Here is a 22329-nt window from a genome sequence, read left to right on the forward strand (position 1 = left end):
CATTTATAAGAAGTGACTTATACACCCTCCATCTAAAAAAACTTAAATATGGATGATACATATCTTGGTATAACAAATTTGGACCTGTACAGATTCGGGAGATAGACAACGAGAGGGGGGCTGCTAGCTGGCGCGTGCAGCGAGCACTCCTCCCCCTAGTCTTAAGTAACTATATTAGTTAATATAGTTAACACTAATGATATTAATTAGAAAAGATTCTGGAGATTTTTTTGGGAGATTTCATTACTAACATATTGAAAATTTTTTAAGTTAGATTTGAAAACTTTCGATTTAAGTTTTAAATTTTAAAGTCAAATTTTAAAAACTTTTAACTTAGATTTGAAAACTTTCAACTTGATATTTGAAAACTTTCAACTTGAGAATCAAGATTCGAAAACTTTCAAGTCCAAGTTTTTAAAATTTTTAAGTCAAGATTTAAAAACTTTCAAGTTCATATTTAAAAAATTTTAACTCAAAAATTAAAATTTTCAACTCAAAACATGCTAGAGATAAAAAAAATCGAAAAAAGTGGGGGAAAAAAGCAAAAAAAAAAACTGTAAAAAAAGAAAAAAATAAGGTGGAGGAGGCGCACGCGTGCCGGCGCGAGCCCGAAACACGCACCACCAGCGCGCACATATTAGCTTTTCCGCAAAAAGAGCCAGATGACTGAGCTATACTCAATCAGCTCTAGGCAAGCCAATTGGGCTGAGCCAGGCCAAGTGCCACAAGTGGCCAACTAGCTCGGCTGGTCCTTGCATCAGGAAGCGGGCCAAACAGGCCAAGAGGCCAAAATGATACTAATTTAGAACAGAAAAAAAAAAAGGGCAGGAGAGGAAAGAAAATATAAGAAAAATAATCAAGTAGCAATATGGAGTATAAAATAATACACAAGATTTTATTTTCTATATCCACCCATAATTTGCGTTTCCCACATACATGGCTTTCTCTACGTACATCGCAATTTGTAAACCCATAATTTTTTTTGTTTTTATTTTTGTCCCTGTATTTTCTAAGTTAACCAGACATTTGCCCCTGTTTTTGGCAGAAGTTAGTAGAATGTGCTTGTTGGGTTAAAGAAGTAGGAAAACAAGAAGTAATGATTTCCTATTTGTTTATTCACCTTTATACCCTTTGTCATTTTGATTTATGGTGTGTTTGGTTGCAAGCCACACTTTGCCACACTTTGTCACGCCTAAGGTTAGGCAAATTTGATAGGTGTTTGGTTGTACCCACGGTTGTGGCAAGATTCCTTTCCAACAAATTGGGTCCCACGTGTCAATGGTTCAAAAAAATGTGGCAAGATTCCTTTAGGCTTAATAAGTTGTGACTAACAATTTGATCACCTCACCTTAGGCAAGGTGTGGCAATTTCTATTGGCAAGTAATGGCAAAGTGTCGCTAGGAACCAAATAGCCCCTTAGCCAATCTGTCGCAAACTACTTCTCCAATCCTTTCTCAATCCTTCTCCAATCTATTGTTGAGCGTGTGAAGGAAGCAGCGGCTGCAGGTCCGCGTGGGGAGAATGTGACAGCGATGGCAGCTCCATGCGTGGAGAAAGTGCCGATGGCTCGGCGTGAGGAGCATGCAACCACGGCAACGACACCGCATAGGAAGGAAGCGAGGGCGGCGATGGCTCCACGCGGGGAGGAAGCGAGCGCGGCGGGGGCTTGGTACGAGCAGGAGGTGATGGCTCAGCTAAGCGGCGAGGGTTCAATATGGAGAGGAAGCGATAGCGACATCTCGGCCGCCAAGCGGAGGGAAGGAGACGACGAAAATGGCGGCTCAGTGCTGGGAGTAGGAGGCCATGGCTCAACGTGAGGAGCCGGAGGCTGCGGTGCCACACCGTGAGCAGAGTGCAAGGGAGGTGCGGTCCTACAACAAGTTGGCCGGGGGAGGGGGGGGAGGTGAATGCGATGGCAATTGGTGTCGACTCGACTTCGGGACTGGATATTGCTTGATTTTGAGGAAGTGGCAGGGGAGGAGCAACATGCTGTGGGAGTGCTGTGGGAGTGGATTTGCTTGACTTGTGATTTGGATTTTCTTGACTAAGTGATGCTTGCTACAGTTCTGCTTGTGTAAAATATGTGTCAAAATTGTGCCCTATCATTTTCTTTGTCAAAATGTGTCCAAATTTTATCAATTTGTGGCACAATTATGTCAAATTTTGTTTATATTCTATCAAATTTTTTGTCAAACTTGCAATAGCAAGTAAGGGTATGGATGTCTTTTTGCCAACGATTTAACACTGTCAATATGTCCATACAAATTAGGGTTAAAACTAAGGTTCGTTTCAGAAAAAAAATAAGGGCAAAATTGAAAACCTAAAAAAGAAGAATAAAATCAATAGTAAACATTAAAAATACGAATAAAATTGCCCCTTTTAATAATGTGATGGTTTGTTTTTAACTGTGTTTTTACTATGTTTCAAAAATTTTAATTAAGCTCATACTTTCTCAGTTCTAAAACATAAGGATTTTTAGGTTATTTAGCACGTACGAAAATTAGGTCAAAACGATTCTTTTTATCATTTTATGTCAATTTTAAGTTTTAAATTGATTTTTAAGCATCTCATTGTCTTTGGAACCATAGAAATAGAAATGATGAAAATAATAGGATTTAGTGCAAGAATACCTACGTTATGGTATACAATTTGAATGCAAATTTAAGAACGGAAGAAGTATAAACTAAAAAAAATCCAATCACTCCTAAAAATTAGGGAGAACACAGTGTAAGGATGTGTTCGTTTGAACGACACAATAAAAAGAAAATTATCGATTAATGCGTGTACGTTTTTCAAACGGTTAAACGGTAATTTTTTTTACAAAATATTTCAATAAAAAAGTTATTTAAGAGAACATATTAATCCATTTCTTAAACCTAAAATAATTAATACTCTACTCAATTAACGATAGACTAACTTGTTCTACGTATCTTCCCTCTTCTCTTTGCCACTCCTACAGTCCTACCCACAGCCTAAACCCAAGGAACCAATGTCCGAAAACCTAAAAAAAACGGAGTTGCTAGAAATATGGCGCCATATGCTACAGTCGATTTTTTTTTAGCCACTTACACAGTAGTTACACCTCATTTACACCCCACTTACATATGTAATTAGTATATGTAATTTTCAAATTTACATATGTAATTTTAGTACTTACATATGTAATTTTGAGACTTACATTGTAAATACACTAAAATTATATATGTAATTTAGGGACTTACAATGTAAGTATATACCGACTATTTTTTGATAAAAAATATGACGCCATAGATATGGCTGCAAAAAAAAAAAAAAAAGACCTTCCCTGCCGCGTCCACGTACAATGAACCTCATATGCCCCCACCTGCAACTGCAAAGCTGTCCATGTACAATGCGCATGCTAACGCGGGCCACAGCCGCTGACAACGCGGGCCCACACGATCCCCCCTCTCCCCTGTCTTAAACCCCACACAAACACGACCCAACGCCTTCCTCTCCTCCTCTCTCTCTCCCCCGCTCCTCGCGCCGCCGACATCGCCGGAGAAAATGAGTCAACAAGGGGAGTACCACGCCGACATGATGGCGGAGTTCCTGCGGGGGAGCGGCGGCGCGGCCGTGATTGACGGCGGGCTGGCGACGGAGCTGGAGGCTAACGGCGCCGACCTCAAGGACGCCCTCTGGAGCGCCCGGTGCCTCTTCACCTGCCCCGACCTCATCCGGAAGGTCCGCCTCCGCCTCCTCCTCATCTGCCCCTCTCCCCCTTTGCGCTCTCGGTTGATCCATTCGTACACCTGCTTGCTTCGTCTCGCGTCTTGTCGTGTCTCGTGTGTATTTGGTTCGCTGGATGTGCAATGGGGGATGCAATGCCGAATCTATTATATTGGCCTATTGGGGGAAATGGTTTTTGGCCCGTGTTGGAGCTTTGTCTCAGTGTGGCTTGAGCTATCTCGCCGTTCTGAGAAGCCTAGATGCTGCAGGGATGTGGAATGCCTGATTTTTGCTGCGGAAAAGGAGAGCACTGTCGCCTTTCCAGCAATATCCGATTTCTCTGTAGACTTGTTGTACTTTACAGTGTGGTTGCTGTGTCATATGTGCTCAGCTAGCCTTCTAGGTGTAAGGAAATCAGGAAGCAAGAACTTCAGTTCAATGGTTTAGCAAAAAACAAAAAAAAAGAAAAATATTTCTTTTTTTTAACCTGAATCAAGGTGTACTCCCTCTGTTCCAAAATAAACCAACCACGTGCGGGATGTGACACAATCAGTGTGGTTTTTTTTGGGATGGAGGGAGTAAGCTTGAAGCCATACTGATAAGAAACATATTATAGTGGGTGTTCTTTTTTTCTTTTTGTTGATTCCAACATTGCATGTCATAACTCATGAGTGAATAGTAATCGCGTTGCCTTTGTTTGAACAGGTTCATTTGGACTATCTTGAAGCTGGGGCAAGTGTTCTGATAACAGGATCATATCAGGTATATATTCATTGGTTTCTCAAACATCCTTCAAGTAAAGTTGATGATAAGCAGCTAATTAGCATGCAACATTGCTATTACAGGCCACAATTCAGGGCTTCCTTTCAAAGGGATTTTCTCAGGAGGAAAGTGAATCATTCCTGAGGAGGAGTGTTGAACTAGCATGTGAAGCACGGGCTATTTACCTGGAAAAATGTTCTAACGGTTCGGACGAAGCCAAAGACGTAACAAAATACAGGAAGCGCCCAATACTAATTGCGGCATCAGTTGGTTCTTATGGAGCATACCTAGCAGATGGCTCTGAGTATAGGTTGGTTAACAATAATGAAATTAATGAGCAATCTGTATCAGTATTTGCTTAATGGTTCAGGAAACTTTTTGCCTGAATCAGTTCTGAATTTCTGATTCCGTTGAGAGCTTTCAGATATTTTACATCTGACTAAATTTTTCTGCAGTGGTGACTACGGTAATGAGGGCACTTTGGAGTTCCTCAAAAACTTTCATCTGAGAAGGCTTCAAGTCCTTGCTGAAGCTGGTCCTGATGTTATTGTTTTTGAAACTATTCCAAACAAAATTGAGACTCAGGTATGTTTGGAAAGTGGAACTGTATATTGTAATGCAGATTAAAGTAGTAAGGAACATAAATAGACATAGAAGTGGCAATGCAATTGATACTGAGTTAACACTCATCTTTTTGTACTGGAGTATTTCAGTCAACATAGCATAGTCCATTACCTGTTTAATACTGGACATATATTTCAAACCATGATCCGTGGTCAGTGGGATACTGTAAAAAGTATTTTTGTTGCACAAATTATGTTTGATTTGTTGAAGCTCAGCATTTCTTCCACATTCTTTGCTGATTCTACTTATAGAAAAGGATTTGGCAGTTACGTAAAAAAAAATCTGGCAAGAAAACTTTCTTTTAGTGTACATTTCAACTAGGAGTTCGTCTGTTTCAAACTAACCAAATAAGCGTTGTTGGCCTGATCAATGTAGTTGCAATCAGTGAAATAATATGATCTTTTGCAGGCATATGTTGAACTACTAGAGGAGTGTAAATTACGTATTCCGGCATGGTTTGGTTTCACTTCAAAGGATGGAGTCAATGTAGTAAGTGGTGATTCCCTGATAGAGTGTGCCTCTATTGCCGATTCATGCAAGGAAGTTGCTGCAGTTGGTATTAATTGCACTCCCCCAAGATTTATCCATGAATTAGTTTTATCCATCCGGAAGGTAACTCCTATTACGGTTGTATTGATCCCTAAACATCATTGACCACATAATAAATTTATACTTTCCGTTGCGCAGGTGACAAGTAAACCAATATTAATATACCCAAATAGTGGTGAGAGCTATGATCCTATAAGAAAGGAATGGGTGGTAAGTACCAGTTAAATGAATCATGATAAAGTTGACAATATAGCTACTCATTATTGTGTTCGTGTTGACTTGCAAATATTAGGAAAAAAAACTATTTCAAAGAAAAAAAACAGAGGAACCTCTACTGTCATTAGGATAAAATTTGGTTTTCTTTATACCCATATATGAGAATGAGATGGCAAAATGATAGTATCTTCTATTCAAATATCTGAAGCTAACATTATGTTAATGTGTATACGATTAATACAGCTCTTTGAAACTCCATGCAGGAATGCTCAGGGATTTCAAATGAGGATTTTGTTTCATATGTCAAAAAATGGCATGAGGCTGGGGCCTCACTGATAGGGGGTTGCTGCAGAACAAGTCCAGATACGATAAGAGGAATATCGAAGGCTCTGCATGGAGTTTAGTTGATGGAGATTGAGTAGAGTTGATAGCCAGTTTTTGGACAGAGTCGCTAACTCACTCTGTTTGCCCGATGTGACACAGGTCTTATTGGTCAGGTAGTCAGATTTCTTATGGAATTTGAATAGCTATTGAGGACAATGATTTAGGAAAAAAAAAAAACTAATGCTGTGTTGTTCTTTCATTAGCTTGTACCAGCACCTTTATTGATGAGGAAATGATGCCAAATGTTGGCCTAGAAGGAGTTGCTACTCTTCTTAATTCTTTACTTCCTGATTGATTCCCCTCATTTATCCTCCAGCGTTCAACTTCAAGATGCGCGCAGGAGAACAATCGCTTTGCTGTTATTAGTGCATATACCATGACAAATTTTGTGGCAAAAAATCTAAAGAAACTAGACTAATACTCCCTCCGTCCCTAAATATTTGACGCCGTTGATTTTTTAAAACATGTTTGACCGTTCATCTTATTTAAAAACTTTTGTGAAATATGTAAAGTTATATGTATACATAAAAATATATTTAAGAATGAATCAAATGATAGGAAAAGAATTAAGAATTACTTAAATTTTTTTTAATAAGATGAACGGTCAAACATGTTTTAAAAAGTCAATGACGTCAAATATTTAGGGTCGGAGGGAGTATTTTATTAGTACATGATTGTTACACATATTCCCGTTCATCTATAGAGCAAAGGAGGCAAATTGGAGTTACTGGGTAACTCAGACTTTCTAACACTGATCATGATTTTCATGATGGTAGTATATGGCTACAATTTTCTCATGAAACTTCATTCATATTTGAAACGAGAAACACACAAACTATGTACAGTTCTTGTGGAAGTTATGTTTGGAACTACATAAATTTCGCTCGAATTTCACACTTACTAGTAGGTTCTAAGCACAAAAGCCAAAAAGGGTTAGGAGGATTAATCACCAAAATCAAGGATTGTGAAGGTTCAATGTGCAAATTTGCCTTCGCAGTTAATCAGGTTTAGGTAGGGTTTCCTCCTCCCCTTCCGCCTCCGCCCCAGCGCCGCCGTCGTCCCCCTCCTCTCCGGCGAAGAGCCGCCGTCGCCGCCATCACCGGAGCGAGCCACGGTAGCAACCGCAACCACCACAACCATCACCATCCTCGTGAGCCGTCAAGGTCAGTCCCCACTCCCTCCCGCCTCGACCAACCCATCCATTCCCCCATTCCCCCCCTCCCTCTTCTCTCCTCCCGACCTAGCCACGACCATGATGGCCACGCTCGCGAGGAGATCGATGGTGGCCTTGGGCCGTCGCGCTCTGTGCTCGGGCAGCGACCTGGAGGCGGCGGCGCGCGAAGTCGTGTGCTCCGGGGCGGGGAGCCTCGACGAGGTGGGCGGCGCGCTGGACCGCCTGGGCGTGGCCGTGTCGCCGGCCATGGTGGCGAGGGTGATCGATGCGTGTAGCGAGAGGATGGGTTCAGGGAGGAGGCTGCTGCGGTTCCTGTCCTGGTGCCGGTCCAAGGACGCCGGTGGAATTGGGGACGAGGCGTTGGATAGCGCGATCGCGGCGCTCGCCCGGATGGGGGACCTCACCGCGATGAGGATCGCCGTCGCCGACGCGGAGAAGGATGGCCGGAGGATGTCCCCGGAGACGTTCACCGTTGTCGTCGAGGCACTCGTGAAATTGGGGAAGGAGGATGAGGCTGTTCGGTTGTTTAGAGGCTTGGAGAGGCAGAGGTTGCTGCCTCGGCGCGACGCGGGTGATGGAGGGGAAGGCGTGTGGTCGAGCAGCCTTGCAATGGTGCAGGCATTGTGCATGAAGGGCCATGCTCGCGAGGCGCAGGGCGTCGTGTGGCACCACAAGAGCGAGCTCTCGGTAGAACCCATGGTTAGCATCGTTCAGCGTAGCCTGCTCCACGGGTGGTGCGTCCATGGGAATGCGAAGGAAGCTCGGAGAGTCCTTGATGATATCAAGTCTTCGTGTACCCCACTGGGTTTGCCATCATTCAATGATTATCTGCACTGCCTGTGCCATAGGAACCTCAAGTTTAACCCTTCTGCGCTTGTCACTGAGGCTATGGACGTCTTATCGGAGATGAGGTCCTATGGTGTCACCCCGGATGCATCTAGCCTCAACATCTTGCTTTCTTGTTTGGGACGAGCAAGAAGAGTGAAAGAATCATACAGAATCCTCTACTTGATGAGAGAAGGAAAGGCAGGGTGCTCCCCTGACTGGGTTAGTTACTATCTTGTGGTCAGGGTCCTGTATTTAACAGGGAGAATTATTAGAGGGAAAAGGCTTGTAGATGACATGCTTGAAAGTGGGGTGCTTCCGACTGCAAAGTTTTTCCATGGTCTCATAGGCGTTCTATGCGGGACTGAGAAAGTTGACCATGGGCTTGATATGTTCAGACTTATGAAGAGGTGTCAGTTAGTGGACACACATACCTATGATCTTCTTATAGAAAAGCTTTGTAGGAATGGGAGATTTGAGAATGGAAAGGAGTTGTGGGATGATGCTAAAAAGAATGGCTTTATGTTAGGATGTTCAGAGGATCTTTTGGATCCCCTGAAAACAGAGGTATTCAGACCAGTTTGTGCAGCACAAAAACTGAGTTCGCAGAGCAATAAGCGCTTGGTCCAAAAGAAGAAGATTGGTTCAGTTGAGACAAGAAAGAAGGGAGCTGCTAGAGCAGCCACGAGGAAATAGAGGGTCTAGGTACTACCATGTTTGAGTAGATTTGCTTGTTACTATTTGATTCTGAAATTCTTTTGTGATAACCCTTGTTAACGTGTTACCAGTCACTCAGGCATCGATCTTTTTTCTGAACATGAGCATAATCACCTAAGGTTTAGTTTCGTTAGAGCTGTTACTGTAAAGGCACTGCAAACCATTCACATTACTATGTGCATTTGTTAATTCAATGTAAACTTGTTTTTATATCAGTAAAGCAGCTATTCTTATTGCCAAATAGAAAAGCCACCCCACTTATTGATTTGGAAATGAACTTATAATCTTCTTGAGCAGCTACTCCTAATGTTAAAGTTGTTCACAAAGCACAACAATATGGTTGATTTTTATTGTTTGACTGACATCTTATTTCGCTCGTTTTTCTTTCTCCAATGCAGTTTTCGATTGAAGGGCAGTAGGGCACGTTATACTTATGGACTCAACTCAGGAACAACAACAGGATTTTGGTGTGCTACTGAAGCAGGGGGCGGAGGGAGTGAGTCAGGAGTCAATATATTTAGTTGCAGTTTCTTACTTTTACTTGTTTGTTCATAGTTTGTTTTGTTTGTTGCAGAGGGTATTTGTTTCAACATTTGTGGGACGGAAGTGTGTAATCAAAGAGCGGTTTTCAAAGAAGTACCGACACCCATTGTTGGACTCAAAGTTGACTCTTAAACGCTTAAATGCTGTCAGTTTCCATAACTAACATGCTTTATTTTTAGATATTCCTGTTTTCTGTGTAGAGCATTTCTCTGATTTTCTTTGTATTAGATAAATCAAAGGCTAAAAGTGTTCAAATATTGATTGAGTTGTAGTAATATGGTAAACTGCAATATTTAGCTAAAAAAGGTTGCACACAACTACTTATGTTGACTGAAATTCGTGTTGGCTTGATTCTCTCTTCAATATGTAGGAAGCTCGATGCATGACAAAAGCAAGAAAGCTTGGTGTTCCCACTCCAGTTCTTTATGCCGTGGACCCACTTCTGCATACATTAACCTTTGAGTATGTGGATGGCTTATCTGTGAAAGATATACTCCTTGGATTTGGGTCAAACGGGATCAATGAAGAACAACTCATTGACATCGCCACACAAATAGGAAATGCAGTTGGCAAACTACATGATGGAGGCCTTGTTCACGGTGATTTGACCACTTCAAATATGATAATCAAGAACAACACAAATCAACTCGTGTGTAGAACTTCCTTTCTGTCAGTTCATGCATTTTCTTGAGTCATTTAATTCAAGACTTACATCCGAGCTATTAATGTGCCACTCAATGTGTTCATATTCCAGGTTCTTATTGATTTTGGTCTGAGTTTCATATCAACTATTCCTGAGGACAAAGCAGTGGACTTATATGTGCTTGAGAGAGCATTGATTTCTATGCATTCATCATGTGGTGATGTGGTAAGGAATTGCATAAATGATAGTCCCAAATGATAACTACTTTAGTTTGTTTACTTCACTCCTTGATTATTACTTAATTGCATTATGGAATATGGAGTTAAACTCACCCTACAGAAAATTTATGACCATCCTTGTTGGGCTTAACCATTTTTTACGCTTTCACATGCTATTGGTGGAATCATGTTTTGGGTGGACACTTGTGTAGAAAGTACATCTATTTCGTTTAGTCGTTCTGAGATTTGGGGATCTGCTGTATCTGTATTCCATGTCCTATGACTATCTGATTGGTTTATTGACTTCATAATGGCTTAAAGGAGATTATTGTTTAGAGAAATCTTTTGACAAGTGTGGATGGCCATGTTTCCATTCCACGATGTCCCATAAGTCTCAGATGTTCTACGGGAGCATCGCTTATCTATGACAATCACTGCCGTTATTATTATTCTTTCTGTTTCGATAAGACGATAACAGCAATCCATTTTATGATGAACTAGATGGAGAAGATTCTCACGGCGTACAGAAAAGCTTCAAAGCAATGGTGCGCTACTACGAACAAGCTAGCTCAAGGTATGGCCATTGTACTGATCCTTAAGCGAAGCACCACACAATCCATCACTCATTTTACCATCTCGCCTTGACTTGCTTCTGTTCTTACCAATTTTACAGTCAGGCAACGTGGCAGAAAGCGAACAATGATTGGATGAAAGTTAAGCTGGAACTTGCTGGACAATACAGTTGCTCGACCAGATGATTCAACACTTTACATTCTCATTCCCTCAATATGTACTAGTTCAGTGGCATTGCTTCATGTAACATTTGAATGGAAAGGAATCGTTAATAGTGATGATTATTTTAGCTTTCACTATGAATCGCAAAAATATTATATCTGCTAATTTAGTGTATCAGATGCTGCGTTAAGGTGAATGGTTTATGGTTGTGAATGGCAGTGCATGTGATTTGAGCTCATTGATCCAGCTAAAAGTAAACAACATCATATCATATTTCTGTTGGTACATTGACAATTTAACAGGAGCACCACAATGATGAAGAACTCCGAAAAGTTAGGATAATGCAGAGCATGCTCTTCGTTGTGAAGACAATAGTTTGCAACTTGTGTCGCTTCAAATAGATTTGATTTGTCAGATGGGCCTTTTTTTTTTGTGCTAATTTGCACGAGGCTCGTTGCTTGATCAAACCTTGATCACGTCAGGGTAAAACTCTTTGCATAATCTGCTAATTAGTTGCTTTGATTGTCAGCTTGTGCTAGTATAGGCAAGTGCGACCTAACGTTGACCCTGACAGCGGTCAACGGGACCCGTCCGACCTGTGTTTGGGCCGTTCTTGGGCCTGCTGGATAGCGATGATTCGAATTTTTTTTTATTTATAATTTTTTTTATTAAAAGTTTTACAAAAATAATTTTCCATTTTGAAAATTGACGGAAGTAGTCGCCTACCGCCCTAAATCGCCCTCCCAGAGGGCGGCGAAAATGACGTGGCAGCCGGTCGTTCGCTCTCGGGCGACGGCCGTCAACGAAATTTGCAGGCGGCCCCCTTGCCGCCCTCCGCTAGGGCGATTTTATACTGTGCGGGGGGCCGCCTGCAAATGGGCGGCGAGGGGGGCATGGAATTTTGCAGGCGGCCCCCTTGCCGCCCTCCGCTAGGGCGATTTTGTACTGTGGGGGGGCCGCCTGCAAATGGGCGGCGAGGGGGCATGGAATTTTGCAGGCGGCCCCCTTGCCGCCCTGGGGGAGGGCGATTTTATACTGTGCTCTATATTTTTGTATAAATATCAATAGTTATCAAATCTTTTTATATTGAAAACTATACAAGATTAAAATCTCCAAGACTGGTAAAATACAATTTTATTATTTTTTAGGGCATATTTGGATTGTTACCGTACAAATATTTTGTTAGTGCCAAAATATAAGCAAGTTTTGGCACTACCAAATATTTGGTAAGGTAAAATTGCATTTGATCATATTTGGTTTGCTGCCAAAATGTAAAATTGTAGTGAAGAATGTTCTACATAATCTCAAATCTAGATTACGTATTACCAATGAATAGGCTTCCATTTTCGTGTGTGGTGTGCTAGTGGGAAAGAAGATATGAAGAGGTTGCCTTCAGATTGTCAATTATATAGCGTCGTTTTCACTGCAATATATGTGAACTCAATGAGATACATTATTCATTAGATGTGACAAGACGATCACGCGTGGGCGTGATTCACTTTATGTCAACAGGCAGCGCCGAAAGTTGATAGTGATAACTCGAAAATCCGCTTTTCATGTGTGCTGTTGTGGACTGTGCGCGCTACTGGATCTGACACTACCGTGAAGCGCCGAAAGTGTGTTGTCGTGAGCATAAGTTGTTCTAGTACCATATGAATGAAAAGAACTATGTAGACGAGACAAACACAAGTAGTACTGCAGTAGTAATAGCAAAAGTAGTACTGCTTTACAAGTTTGTAAGCCAAAAGAAACGGTCACATAAGGACTGAAGAGGTAGAACACTACTGACGAGGCCTCTTACCCCTGTCCCTCCTACCCTGCGCCCTAATGTGCCCCTGGGAGTACGTGAGTCGGTCCGGGGGTACGGCACGGCCAACCCGTCCTGCCTGTACAGGTATGACCTCTGGCTGCTCCTGAGTGTGCGCCTCTGGAGCTCCTCCAAGCTGAGAGGAGCCTAGTACGTCGTGGTGGTGTGCACCGTGCAAGTCGTCATCGTAGAACTGGCTAGTAGGACCAGTCCTACCGGCGTGAGACGAAGAGGCCCCAGTACCGAAGATCCCGGCTGCAAATCCTGCTGGACAAGGACCATCAGTTTCGTACAAGTATTTAACAGTAGTAATAAAAAGTAAAGTACCGTGTGGGCGAGGGATCGACGCTCCGTGAGAGGAAGAGCTGGCGAACGCGCCCGAAGAGGTGGCGAACGCCCCTGCGGAGCTCGCGGAAGCGCCGGTCGTGCCTGCGAACGCGCTCGAAGGCAGACGAGGTCCTGCGATGAGGAAACGTGCAGTTAAAACATGGTGACATATTCGTGCAAAAGCTGAAACAAAAATGAACTAATATCTGGGCTGAACTGTACCGTGCGAAACCGGTGCTGTAGGTCGCACTGCTCCGAAGCTAGGGGCGCTCGAAGGCAAACGAGGTCCTGCGAGGATGGAACATCAAGTTACGACGGGGTGATGTTTTCGTAGAAAAACAGAAACAAAACTTAAAAAACCTCTGGGCTGAGCAGTACCGTGCGAAACAGGTGCCGTAGGTCGAGGTCCTGCTCCGACGGTAGGCGCGCGAGGCCGTGGTTGTACCGGACCAGCTGGAGGTACGACGTCCACGGCGCTGCGACAGGAGAAGACGCGCATGACAGCACGCATCTTCTCCTGCATCCGGTCGAAGGTCACCCTCTGCTCAACGTCAGTCAAGTGCAAACCTCTGTTCAACCTCACTTGGACTGCGGTGATATCGGCACTGATATCCCGTGCGGCATCAGCCTATGCAAGATGGAAATAAAAAATTCAGTAGTTGTCCTATATTATGCAAGATAAATGAAATAATTGTAAGAAGTAATACAAATTGGACGTACCGCCACGAAGTAGTCTCGGTCACGGTGCGTGGGATACGCGTCCGTGACAGCGGCAACGTGCGGCTCTGGGGCGTCTGGAGTGAAGGTCACACGCGCACGAGTGCGAGGAAGGTACCAGCGAAGGTAGTCACGGTAGTTCTCCTCCGTGTGTGGGAAGAGCTCGTTGATCACCTCCTCTGTAGCTAACACCCAGTCGTCAACGTACTGCTGTACACGTGGAGCCCAAAGTGCGCCTGCTAGCTGTCCCCGTCGAGTCAACCTGTGAAGAGAGGTAAATTATATGGCTCGATGAAGTAATTATCATAAAAATTTAGAAATGAACAATCCGAACTCACGAGTGGTCGGCAGGGAGGACGGTCGGCTGCACGTTGCCCGGAAACACCTGCCTAAGTCCGAACTGTCTCATCACACGCTGCGGGCAGTGAGGCTCAACGAAAATGTCGAACACCATCGGCAGGATGGTGAGCCAGTAAGCCTGGTCGCGTGTGCACAAGGACGAAAGTCCTAGCGGTGCTCTCGCAGCGACGGCCTCTTCTGTGTACGGCTCCCAGATGACGTCGCTCGGCTGGAGACGGTCAAACTCGAACACGAAGTCCGGGTAACCACGTCTCACCTGGACGTGAGCGTAACGACGCTGCAATAAACATGATCGGAATTAGACATGTTATGTGAAGAAAAAAAAAGAAGACGACTGATAAACTTATAACGCAGCGAAGTTGCACTAACCCCACGTCGACACCAGTAAGTCCCCATCGTGGGACCGTCCTCTGGCCACTGCGCGCTGCGACCAACCCCGTAGGGTGCGCTGTCCACCACTGGTCGACCTATGGCAAACCTCTCCGCTGCCCAAAGCTGAAGCAACATAGGGCAGCCAGCGATGATCGCTCCCGCGTCAGTCTTCGTGCACGCCTCACAAAGGGCACGGTACGTGGCTGCTAGCACGGCAGAACCCCAGCTCCACTGCGGCACGTCCTGTGGCTGAGCATCCGCGATGGACCGTGCGTAGTGGACCAGCCGGAAGTCCACAGCGTGCCCGTGGGTGCTAGTGAACATCACCCACCCGAACAACCACAACAGGTACGCCTCAAGGGAGCGTCGGACCGAGTAATCATCAGCGTCAGGGTGCAGAAGGTCCGCCTACAATTAAGAATGAAATGTTAGTACAAAACACTCATCCGGTCGCAAATAAGCATGTATGATAATAACAACTTATTTACTTACAGTGAACTGGAGCAACCAAGCCTTGCTAGGCCCGACTGTAGAGTACGGAGGAAGGGTGTTGGCCGGTCCTAGGTGTGGAAGGCGCATCACCTGCTCGAAGCGCGCAGTGATATCCTCCTTCCACCCAAAAACACCGTCCACGGGACCAACTGGTGCTCCCGCCAGCGGTAGCCCGAGCAGGTACGACACGTCCTGCAGTGTCGGAGCCATCTCCCCACAGGGAAGGTGGAACATGTGCGTCTCAGGTCTCCAGCGGTCTACAAGAGCGGCAAGGAGTGACCGGTCTGCATCCCACCGCTTCGCTGGGTCACGGTCGTCCGCCGCCGCCTCAACAAGCCTACAAAGTGGTAGAAGGCCTGCCGCACGCAACCTGTATAGAGCAAACTTCAAACATAAGTACAACACAAAGCAAAGTTGAGTTGAAATGTGAACATACGCGTACCAAGGAACGTGACGGGGGTCGACACGCAACCACTCGCGCGACGTGCGTGGACGGAAGGTGCCGAGCTGTGCACCCTCGACTGCTGACAGGAACGAGCGGTGGTTCCTGTCAATCCCACGGTTCAACAGCGCCGGTGTGTCGTACGCCATACCTGCATCAAATAGGTTGATCAGAAACATATAAATAATTAGTTCAACATAAGTAATAAATGTTCATAAGCGAATTACTAACACATATTAAACAAGAGTACAAACAAACAAAAGTGTTTAGTCCGAACAGTCATCACGATAACATTATGATACAACACCGAATAGTTCGCAATACTACTAGTACAACAATAGTCGGAGGTACTCATTACAACAACATTGAATTGAAATTACACGATAGAAGTATTTAGTCCGAACACTCATTACATCACAACAGCATTTTATTTCCTAAATCGAAAGCATTGTTACACCATGGAATCGCCTGCTGCGCGACGACGCCTTGGCCTTGCGCGCCTGCTTGTTGTTCCTTCACCAGGTGGTCGCCTACCATCACTTGCCTGTCCAGATGGACTAGCATCTGCGCCGCTTGGAACTTCTGCATTCTTCGGGCATTTCTTGTAAGTATGGCCGCGCAGATCACACTTGCTGCAGCGTAAAGTCCTCCCACCTGCTTCTGACTCATCCATATCATTTCTGATGCGTCTAGTTTGGCGTCGACCCTTTTCACCCTTAACTTAGATGGATCTGGAATATAAAAAACTTGGGCACTCAGCGTTGTGTAAGATCCTGAGATCCCGAACCCATATATCTCCTCACTTCATGTATGAAAGATTGCTTCTTTCCTGAAATAATTTGAGACGTACACATTGGGAGATATGCCACAATCACCGGCAGCAGCAAGAACGTGTGAGTAAGGAAGGTGATGAAGCTTCGGCTTCATACAACTGCAGGTACATCCACCATCCGCCTTCAAGACACATTCCTGCACGGCTTGCTTGCGATAGATACCACGCCTGCTCCTATCAACACACATTATTTCATACCGATGCACTTGTGTGCCTTGAGCAACAACTCGATGTCTCCGTGCCTTTTTGATTTTATCTTCCATGTACTTTGTCACTACGTTGCCAAACACTATGTTGTTATCGGCCATGGACGGACCAATTTTCTTGTATCGATCCCTAAAGTACGCTTGCGTGCCGTGAAGGATGAATTCAACAATAGCAACCAATGGAAGTACCCGAACTCCTCGCATTACCCAGTTGTACACCTCTGCCAAATTGGTTGTCATTATGCCATACCGAGATCCATCGGTGTCGAACAATAGAGACCACTTCTCCTTAGGCTCATTCTCAATCCACTGAGTGAAATTTCTGATGGACGACCCTGACCTCCTTCTCATTGTTGGTGGGTCATCATGTAATGCACCAAGAGGTATGGGAGGCTCGTCACCTTCAACTAGTGGTCTGCGAGATTGCTCATCTGTTTGCTTCGTTGTCAACTCATCCAACTTGTCCCACAACTCATTAAATTTCTTCTCTTGGTTCTGTGCACAGAGCCTCTTAAAAAGCTCCATAAGATGCTTATTCTTGAATTGCTTGTAGAAATTTGCACCCATGTGACGCATGCACCACCGACTCCGAACATCAGGCCACTTAGCTGGAAGTCCCTTCTCATCCCAACCGTTCTTCAAGTAGTCAATAGCCCGCAACATACCCGCATGATGATCATGTATAAGGCAAACGTTGGGCCTCATACGCACCACTGCAATGTGCACTCTCTCTAGGAACCAGTACCAGCTTTCAGTGTTCTCACTCTCTACAAATGCAAAAGCCATAGGTAGAACCTGGTTGTTCCCATCACACCCAATTGCTGTCAATATCTGACCTCGGTATTTACCTGTCATAAAAGTTCCATCTATGCATAGAACAGGTCGACAATGCACAAAAGCATTGATGCAAGCACCCAATGAGAAAAAGGCTCTTTGCAGCACACTCTTTGTTCGATCATCAACCGATGTAAATGTATGTAGGTCATAGTACGTATTATTATTCCTCTGGGCAATGGTGGCTAACAAACGAGGCAAATTATCATAAGAAGCTTCAAATGTGCCATACCTCATCTCAATGATCTTTTGTTTGGCTCTCCAGGCCTTTGCATAGCTTATGGTGTACTTGAATTTTTTCTCGATGTGCCTAATAATTGATTTTGGTTCAAAGCCAATGTTACCAACAACACTGCTGTACATCTCACTTGCCACAAAAGCTGAAGTGATGTTTCGGTGATACTTCTCCACCCCTTGTAAGTAGCACTTGTGCTCGGTCACAATGCTAACTTTCCAATAATCATTCCATTTACCCTTATATGCATGGACACGCCACGGACAATCTTCCTTCATGCACCTCACTTCATACACATAATTTGTTGACTTGACCACCCTAAACTCTCTCTGCAAGGAAACTGCCCAATGCTTCACCGCCTCCTTCATCTCATCCTTATGAGCATACCTTGCACCCTCAATTACCTCGTTCTCCTTATACTCCCAGGGTACATGATCACCCTCTGATACAACAAGTCCAGAGAAGTCCTCATTTGCCCAATCAGTGGCCATTACATCACCTTCCTCATCGGATGATGCGTCGTCGTCCGCTTCCTCATTATCCGAATCTTCCCTCTCCATTTCATCAACAATTATACCGACTCTCTCCCCCTCATCCGCCATGCCCATAGCCTGCTCCTCCCTTGGTTGATTTTCCTCATTTTGCATCGATGGTCCAACAACATCCCCTGCATTGATATGACCCTCTACATCTTCGGTTTGCATTGAAACATTTATATCTTTCTCTTGTACCGACACAAATATAACGAGGGGCCATGACCGTTCAAAAGCCATTTCCACATACCGTCTCCAAGCATCAGTGCTGTCCATCGGCATTAGTTCCCAAAAATAACCTTCTGTTGCACGACTCACTACAACTGACATTGACATTGTGTAGACTTCTTGGTCTATTCTAAATCCTCTCAACAACCAACTATAAATTGACTGAAATGTTCTCTCCGCAGGCCTATCGATGCCCTTAGATGTCATTACAAAATCTGACAGATCAACACCATCTGGACCAAATCTAATATTTCCTTCACCGTGAACTATCTGAAATGTGACCTTACTTGATATTGTGCCTGATGAAAACAATAACTGCGTTAACCTCGCATTTCTGTACTACGCCCTAAGTTACATTCTCTACAATATTGTTCTCTAAATTTCTAAAATTACGTTACATTCTCCAGATCAAACTAAACTACATCTTACAATTAACACTACTGTCTATGTCTCAATTCATACTATTATATTCTATGCTCTGGATCTACACATATGTGCTGTGTGCTACAGATGTGCTAAAATATATGGAACTAAAACTAAAACGCAACATATATACTCAAACATAACATATTAGTACAAATGCAAAAGATGTATGGGAGCATACCTGTGATGAATTGAGCGAACCAGCAGGGCTTCGCCGCTCCCCTTCTGCTGCCCTCCCCTCTCTCTCTTTCGTTTTTTTTGGATTTTTAGTGAATATAATGAAATTTCACAGAGGAGGGACTGGGCTTTATAGGGGGAGGCAAAAATCGCCCTCCCCCAGGGCGGCAAGGGGGCCGCCTGCAAAATTCCATGCCCCCTCGCCGCCCATTTGCAGGCGGCCCCCCCCACAGTACAAAATCGCCCTAGCGGAGGGCGGCAAGGGGGCCGCCTGCAAAATTCCATGCCCCCCCTCGCCGCCCATTTGCAGGCGGCCCCCCGCACAGTATAAAATCGCCCTAGCGGAGGGCGGCAAGGGGGCCGCCTACAAATTTCGTTGACGGCCGTCGCCCGAGAGCGAACGGCCGTCTGCCACGTCATTTTCGCCGCCCTCTGGGAGGGCGATTTTTAAAAATCGCCCTCCCAGAGGGCGGTAGGCGACTACTTCCGTCAATTTTCAAAATGGAAAATTATTTTTGTAAAACTTTTAATAAAAAAATTATAAATAAAAAAAATTCGCGATGATTCGACATAGCCTCAGCATTTATGTTGAGTAAAATTTTTTTTGGGAAGATTTAGGGGCGCTCTCTTTTGTGACATTTTTGCATCAAATTTGGCGTGGAAACATGCAGCATTTTGGGGGTTCAAGCTTACAATATCACAAATTACGGGAACCTTTTCTTTTTTCAGGGACACTAACTGCAGAACTTGCATTTACATGGACTGATTTGGTACTGGACCTATGACCCCATTCCCCTGCGACTGATGTAATGTGTTTGGTTTGCCATATGAGTGTACGTACTTACGTGTATATGAGAGTGTGCATTTATATTATATTTTCGAAAAAAAGACGTCTGGACCATACGTGATACGCCCCATATATTGCCGCCTTGGACAACACCATCTGGCTCGGGTTTGGACCTGCTGATGGTCCTAGTAAGACAAGCTCCTCTGATCCTCCAAACCGAACACGCTGAAGCCTATATATATATACCCCCCCCTGTTTTATATTAATTATTATAAGCTATTCTAGGTTTTATCTTAAGTTAAAAACTCCTTTGATTTATGAGATTTGGCAAAGGAGATTTTCATAGGATTTACATTCCTTATTAAACTTTTCCGATATATCCTTGTGATTCATAGGACTTTCCATATGATTGTATTCCCATGCTTCACTTTCGTAGGAAAAACACCAAGATGTATGAGCTCTTTGTAAACTTTTCTTTGTTTTTTGTGTGGCACTATCAAAGGCCTCATATATTTTCTTTCATGTGTGTTTTTTTTTTGTTCACGTAAGATTGGAGAAGTATACCATTTCAATTCCCCCATTCTTCCTATTCCTGAATTGGTGTCTAAACTTCATCAAATTTAACTATGTTTGTAGAAAGGATAGCAATATTTATAACACCAAATAAATTTAATTAAATCTAGCATTGAATACATTTTTACGATATATTTATTTTATGTTAGGAATGTTGCTACATTTTCTATAGATTTGGTCAAACTCAGAGTTGTTTGCCTCAGGACAAACCTAAAATAACTTATATAATATATAAAACCTGTTGGAATTTATCTCAACGCAGCGGTGAGACGATCTCTCCCTCTCGATCTGTGCATGTGTGTGTTTGTTGGGAAGAGATTATCAAAAAGGCGCGAATATTAGGGAAAGACCTGATATCAAATAATTAGAAGGGGTGAGACTTCGAATCTAGGTCACCTAGCCCATCAACTTGTGGAGCTAACCGGAAAACCTCTAGGCGTTTCTCTCTAGGAATAGATTATCTCTCTCACCGGAAGGACAAGTGTATATATATGGGCAAGCTGGCCATGCATGCATGAGTCCGGTGCCCTACACGCCCACATGCACTAGTAGAAAATATATCGATCTGCCATTAGCAAACAAGCAAGCATGATGTGATAAAAGTGTCCTCGTGGACGATGGACAAGGACACCGAAGATTAGATAGCTAATTAAGCTCTCCTCTCTCACGAGCCACGACATGCTCAATGTCGCCACGGCCGGTCAATATGATGCCCTACCTGATCATCGACGCCGTGGTGGGGGCCCACCTGGAAGTGACACGGCATGCAGAAAGGGCCCCACTCCATTGCTGCATGCAAGGAAGGAATTAATGTCCCATGCAATGCATGCACAAAGAGGAGAGAGAGGAGACGTGTGTAGTTGTGTAGTACACGCTCCATTCTAAAATAAATTTATCTACGGGTTTCTGTGTCTAACATTTGATATCCGTTTTATTTAAATTTTTTTATGATTAGTACTTTTATTGTTATTAGATATAAAACATGAATAATAATTTATGCGTGACTTATTTTTAAATTTTTTTCATAATTTTTTTTAAATAAGACAGACGATCAAATGTTAGACACAGAAGCCCAGAAATGAACTTATTTTGGGACGGAGGATGTAGCTAGTAGGGGAGTGGGGTTGTGATGCCCCTAGCTAGGGCTTGCATTGCATTGGAATTCATGCATGTGGGACAAAAGGAAGGAAAGACAGCAAAGGGTGGGGATTAGGGTGGAAGAAAGCTCAAAGAATGCATGCAGTGCAAGGAAGGAGGATGATCGAGGTGATCAGAGAATGGCAGAGATATGCATGGGGCCTCATGATCAATGGTGATATCAATCTCTCTATCTTGGTTAACTTAGTTAGGCTCTTGGGAGTTAGTCCATCTATCAACACATCACTGTCACCTAAGCTAGGCTTCTAGACAGCGACACCAATGAGGTAAGGGAGAGAGAGGGGGGAGATCTAGAGGGGAATGTGTACGAGACTGTTAATTAGCGTGTTTGGATGAGCTTATTGTGGCTGCACAACTGTTATACGAAGCTATAGGTAGTACCTGGTAGCTATTCCCTCCATAAAAAAAAAAGACAATCTAGGTGGGGATTTGACACCACCTAAAACTATGAATGACCTAGAACTATGAATCTGGACAACTATATGTCCAGATTCATTATCTTAGATGGTGTAAAATCACCATCTAGGTTGGCTTTTTTTTGGGACGAAGGGAGTAGCTAGCAACAATATGCTCAGTTTCCTGTGTCATAATATATATATAATAAGTGGTTTGGGATACAGTTTGTTTATAATTTGAAATTTTGACCAGTATCCTTACAACAAACAAAATAACTGTCACTTGACCTGTTTATATCTAGCTTCAGACACATCATTGTGGTAACCATATCAGTTTTTCGGAGAAGATCACGT

General features: G+C 43.7%; 2 protein-coding genes and 2 long non-coding RNA genes across 6 annotated transcripts; 2 read left to right on the plus strand and 2 right to left on the minus strand.

Annotated features, from left to right (window-relative positions):
• Positions 1-3465: 3465 nt before the first annotated feature.
• Positions 3466-6490, plus strand: LOC4348656 (homocysteine S-methyltransferase 2). Its single transcript, XM_015757927.3, has 7 exons — positions 3466-3702; positions 4393-4449; positions 4533-4759; positions 4905-5034; positions 5482-5685; positions 5761-5832; positions 6102-6490. Exons 1-7 carry the CDS (start codon positions 3526-3528, stop codon positions 6240-6242), a joined length of 1008 nt encoding a protein of 335 aa, XP_015613413.1. The 5' UTR covers positions 3466-3525; the 3' UTR covers positions 6243-6490.
• A 706-nt stretch (positions 6491-7196) lies between these two features.
• Positions 7197-11315, plus strand: LOC4348657 (uncharacterized). Of its 3 annotated transcripts, none has more exons than XM_015757404.3 (7): positions 7197-7385; positions 9337-9434; positions 9513-9626; positions 9852-10130; positions 10236-10349; positions 10844-10916; positions 11016-11315. In XM_015757404.3, the coding sequence occupies exons 2-7, from the start codon at positions 9372-9374 to the stop codon at positions 11051-11053; spliced, it is 681 nt and encodes a 226-aa protein (XP_015612890.1). In that variant the 5' UTR covers positions 7197-7385; positions 9337-9371; the 3' UTR covers positions 11054-11315. The 3 variants fall into 3 exon arrangements, with proteins under 3 accessions (XP_015612890.1, XP_015612892.1, XP_015612891.1); XM_015757406.3 differs by lacking the exon at positions 7197-7385 and adding an exon at positions 7392-8864 and having other exon boundaries at positions 9355-9434; XM_015757405.3 differs by lacking the exon at positions 7197-7385 and adding an exon at positions 7829-8926.
• A 1746-nt stretch (positions 11316-13061) lies between these two features.
• On the minus strand, positions 13062-13826 carry LOC136353473 (uncharacterized). Its single transcript, XR_010736822.1, has 4 exons — positions 13590-13826; positions 13434-13499; positions 13212-13343; positions 13062-13148 (listed from the first exon to the last, which is right to left on the minus strand). It is a non-coding gene; the product is annotated as an uncharacterized lncRNA (long non-coding RNA).
• A 1560-nt stretch (positions 13827-15386) lies between these two features.
• On the minus strand, positions 15387-19173 carry LOC136353800 (uncharacterized). Its single transcript, XR_010737236.1, has 3 exons — positions 19067-19173; positions 15595-15745; positions 15387-15522 (listed from the first exon to the last, which is right to left on the minus strand). It is a non-coding gene; the product is annotated as an uncharacterized lncRNA (long non-coding RNA).
• Between the last annotated feature and the right edge of the window lie 3156 nt (positions 19174-22329).

This window comes from Oryza sativa, chromosome 10, assembly GCF_034140825.1.
Source record: "Oryza sativa Japonica Group chromosome 10, ASM3414082v1".
In the NCBI taxonomy this organism is placed as follows: Eukaryota; Viridiplantae; Streptophyta; class Magnoliopsida; order Poales; family Poaceae; genus Oryza; species Oryza sativa.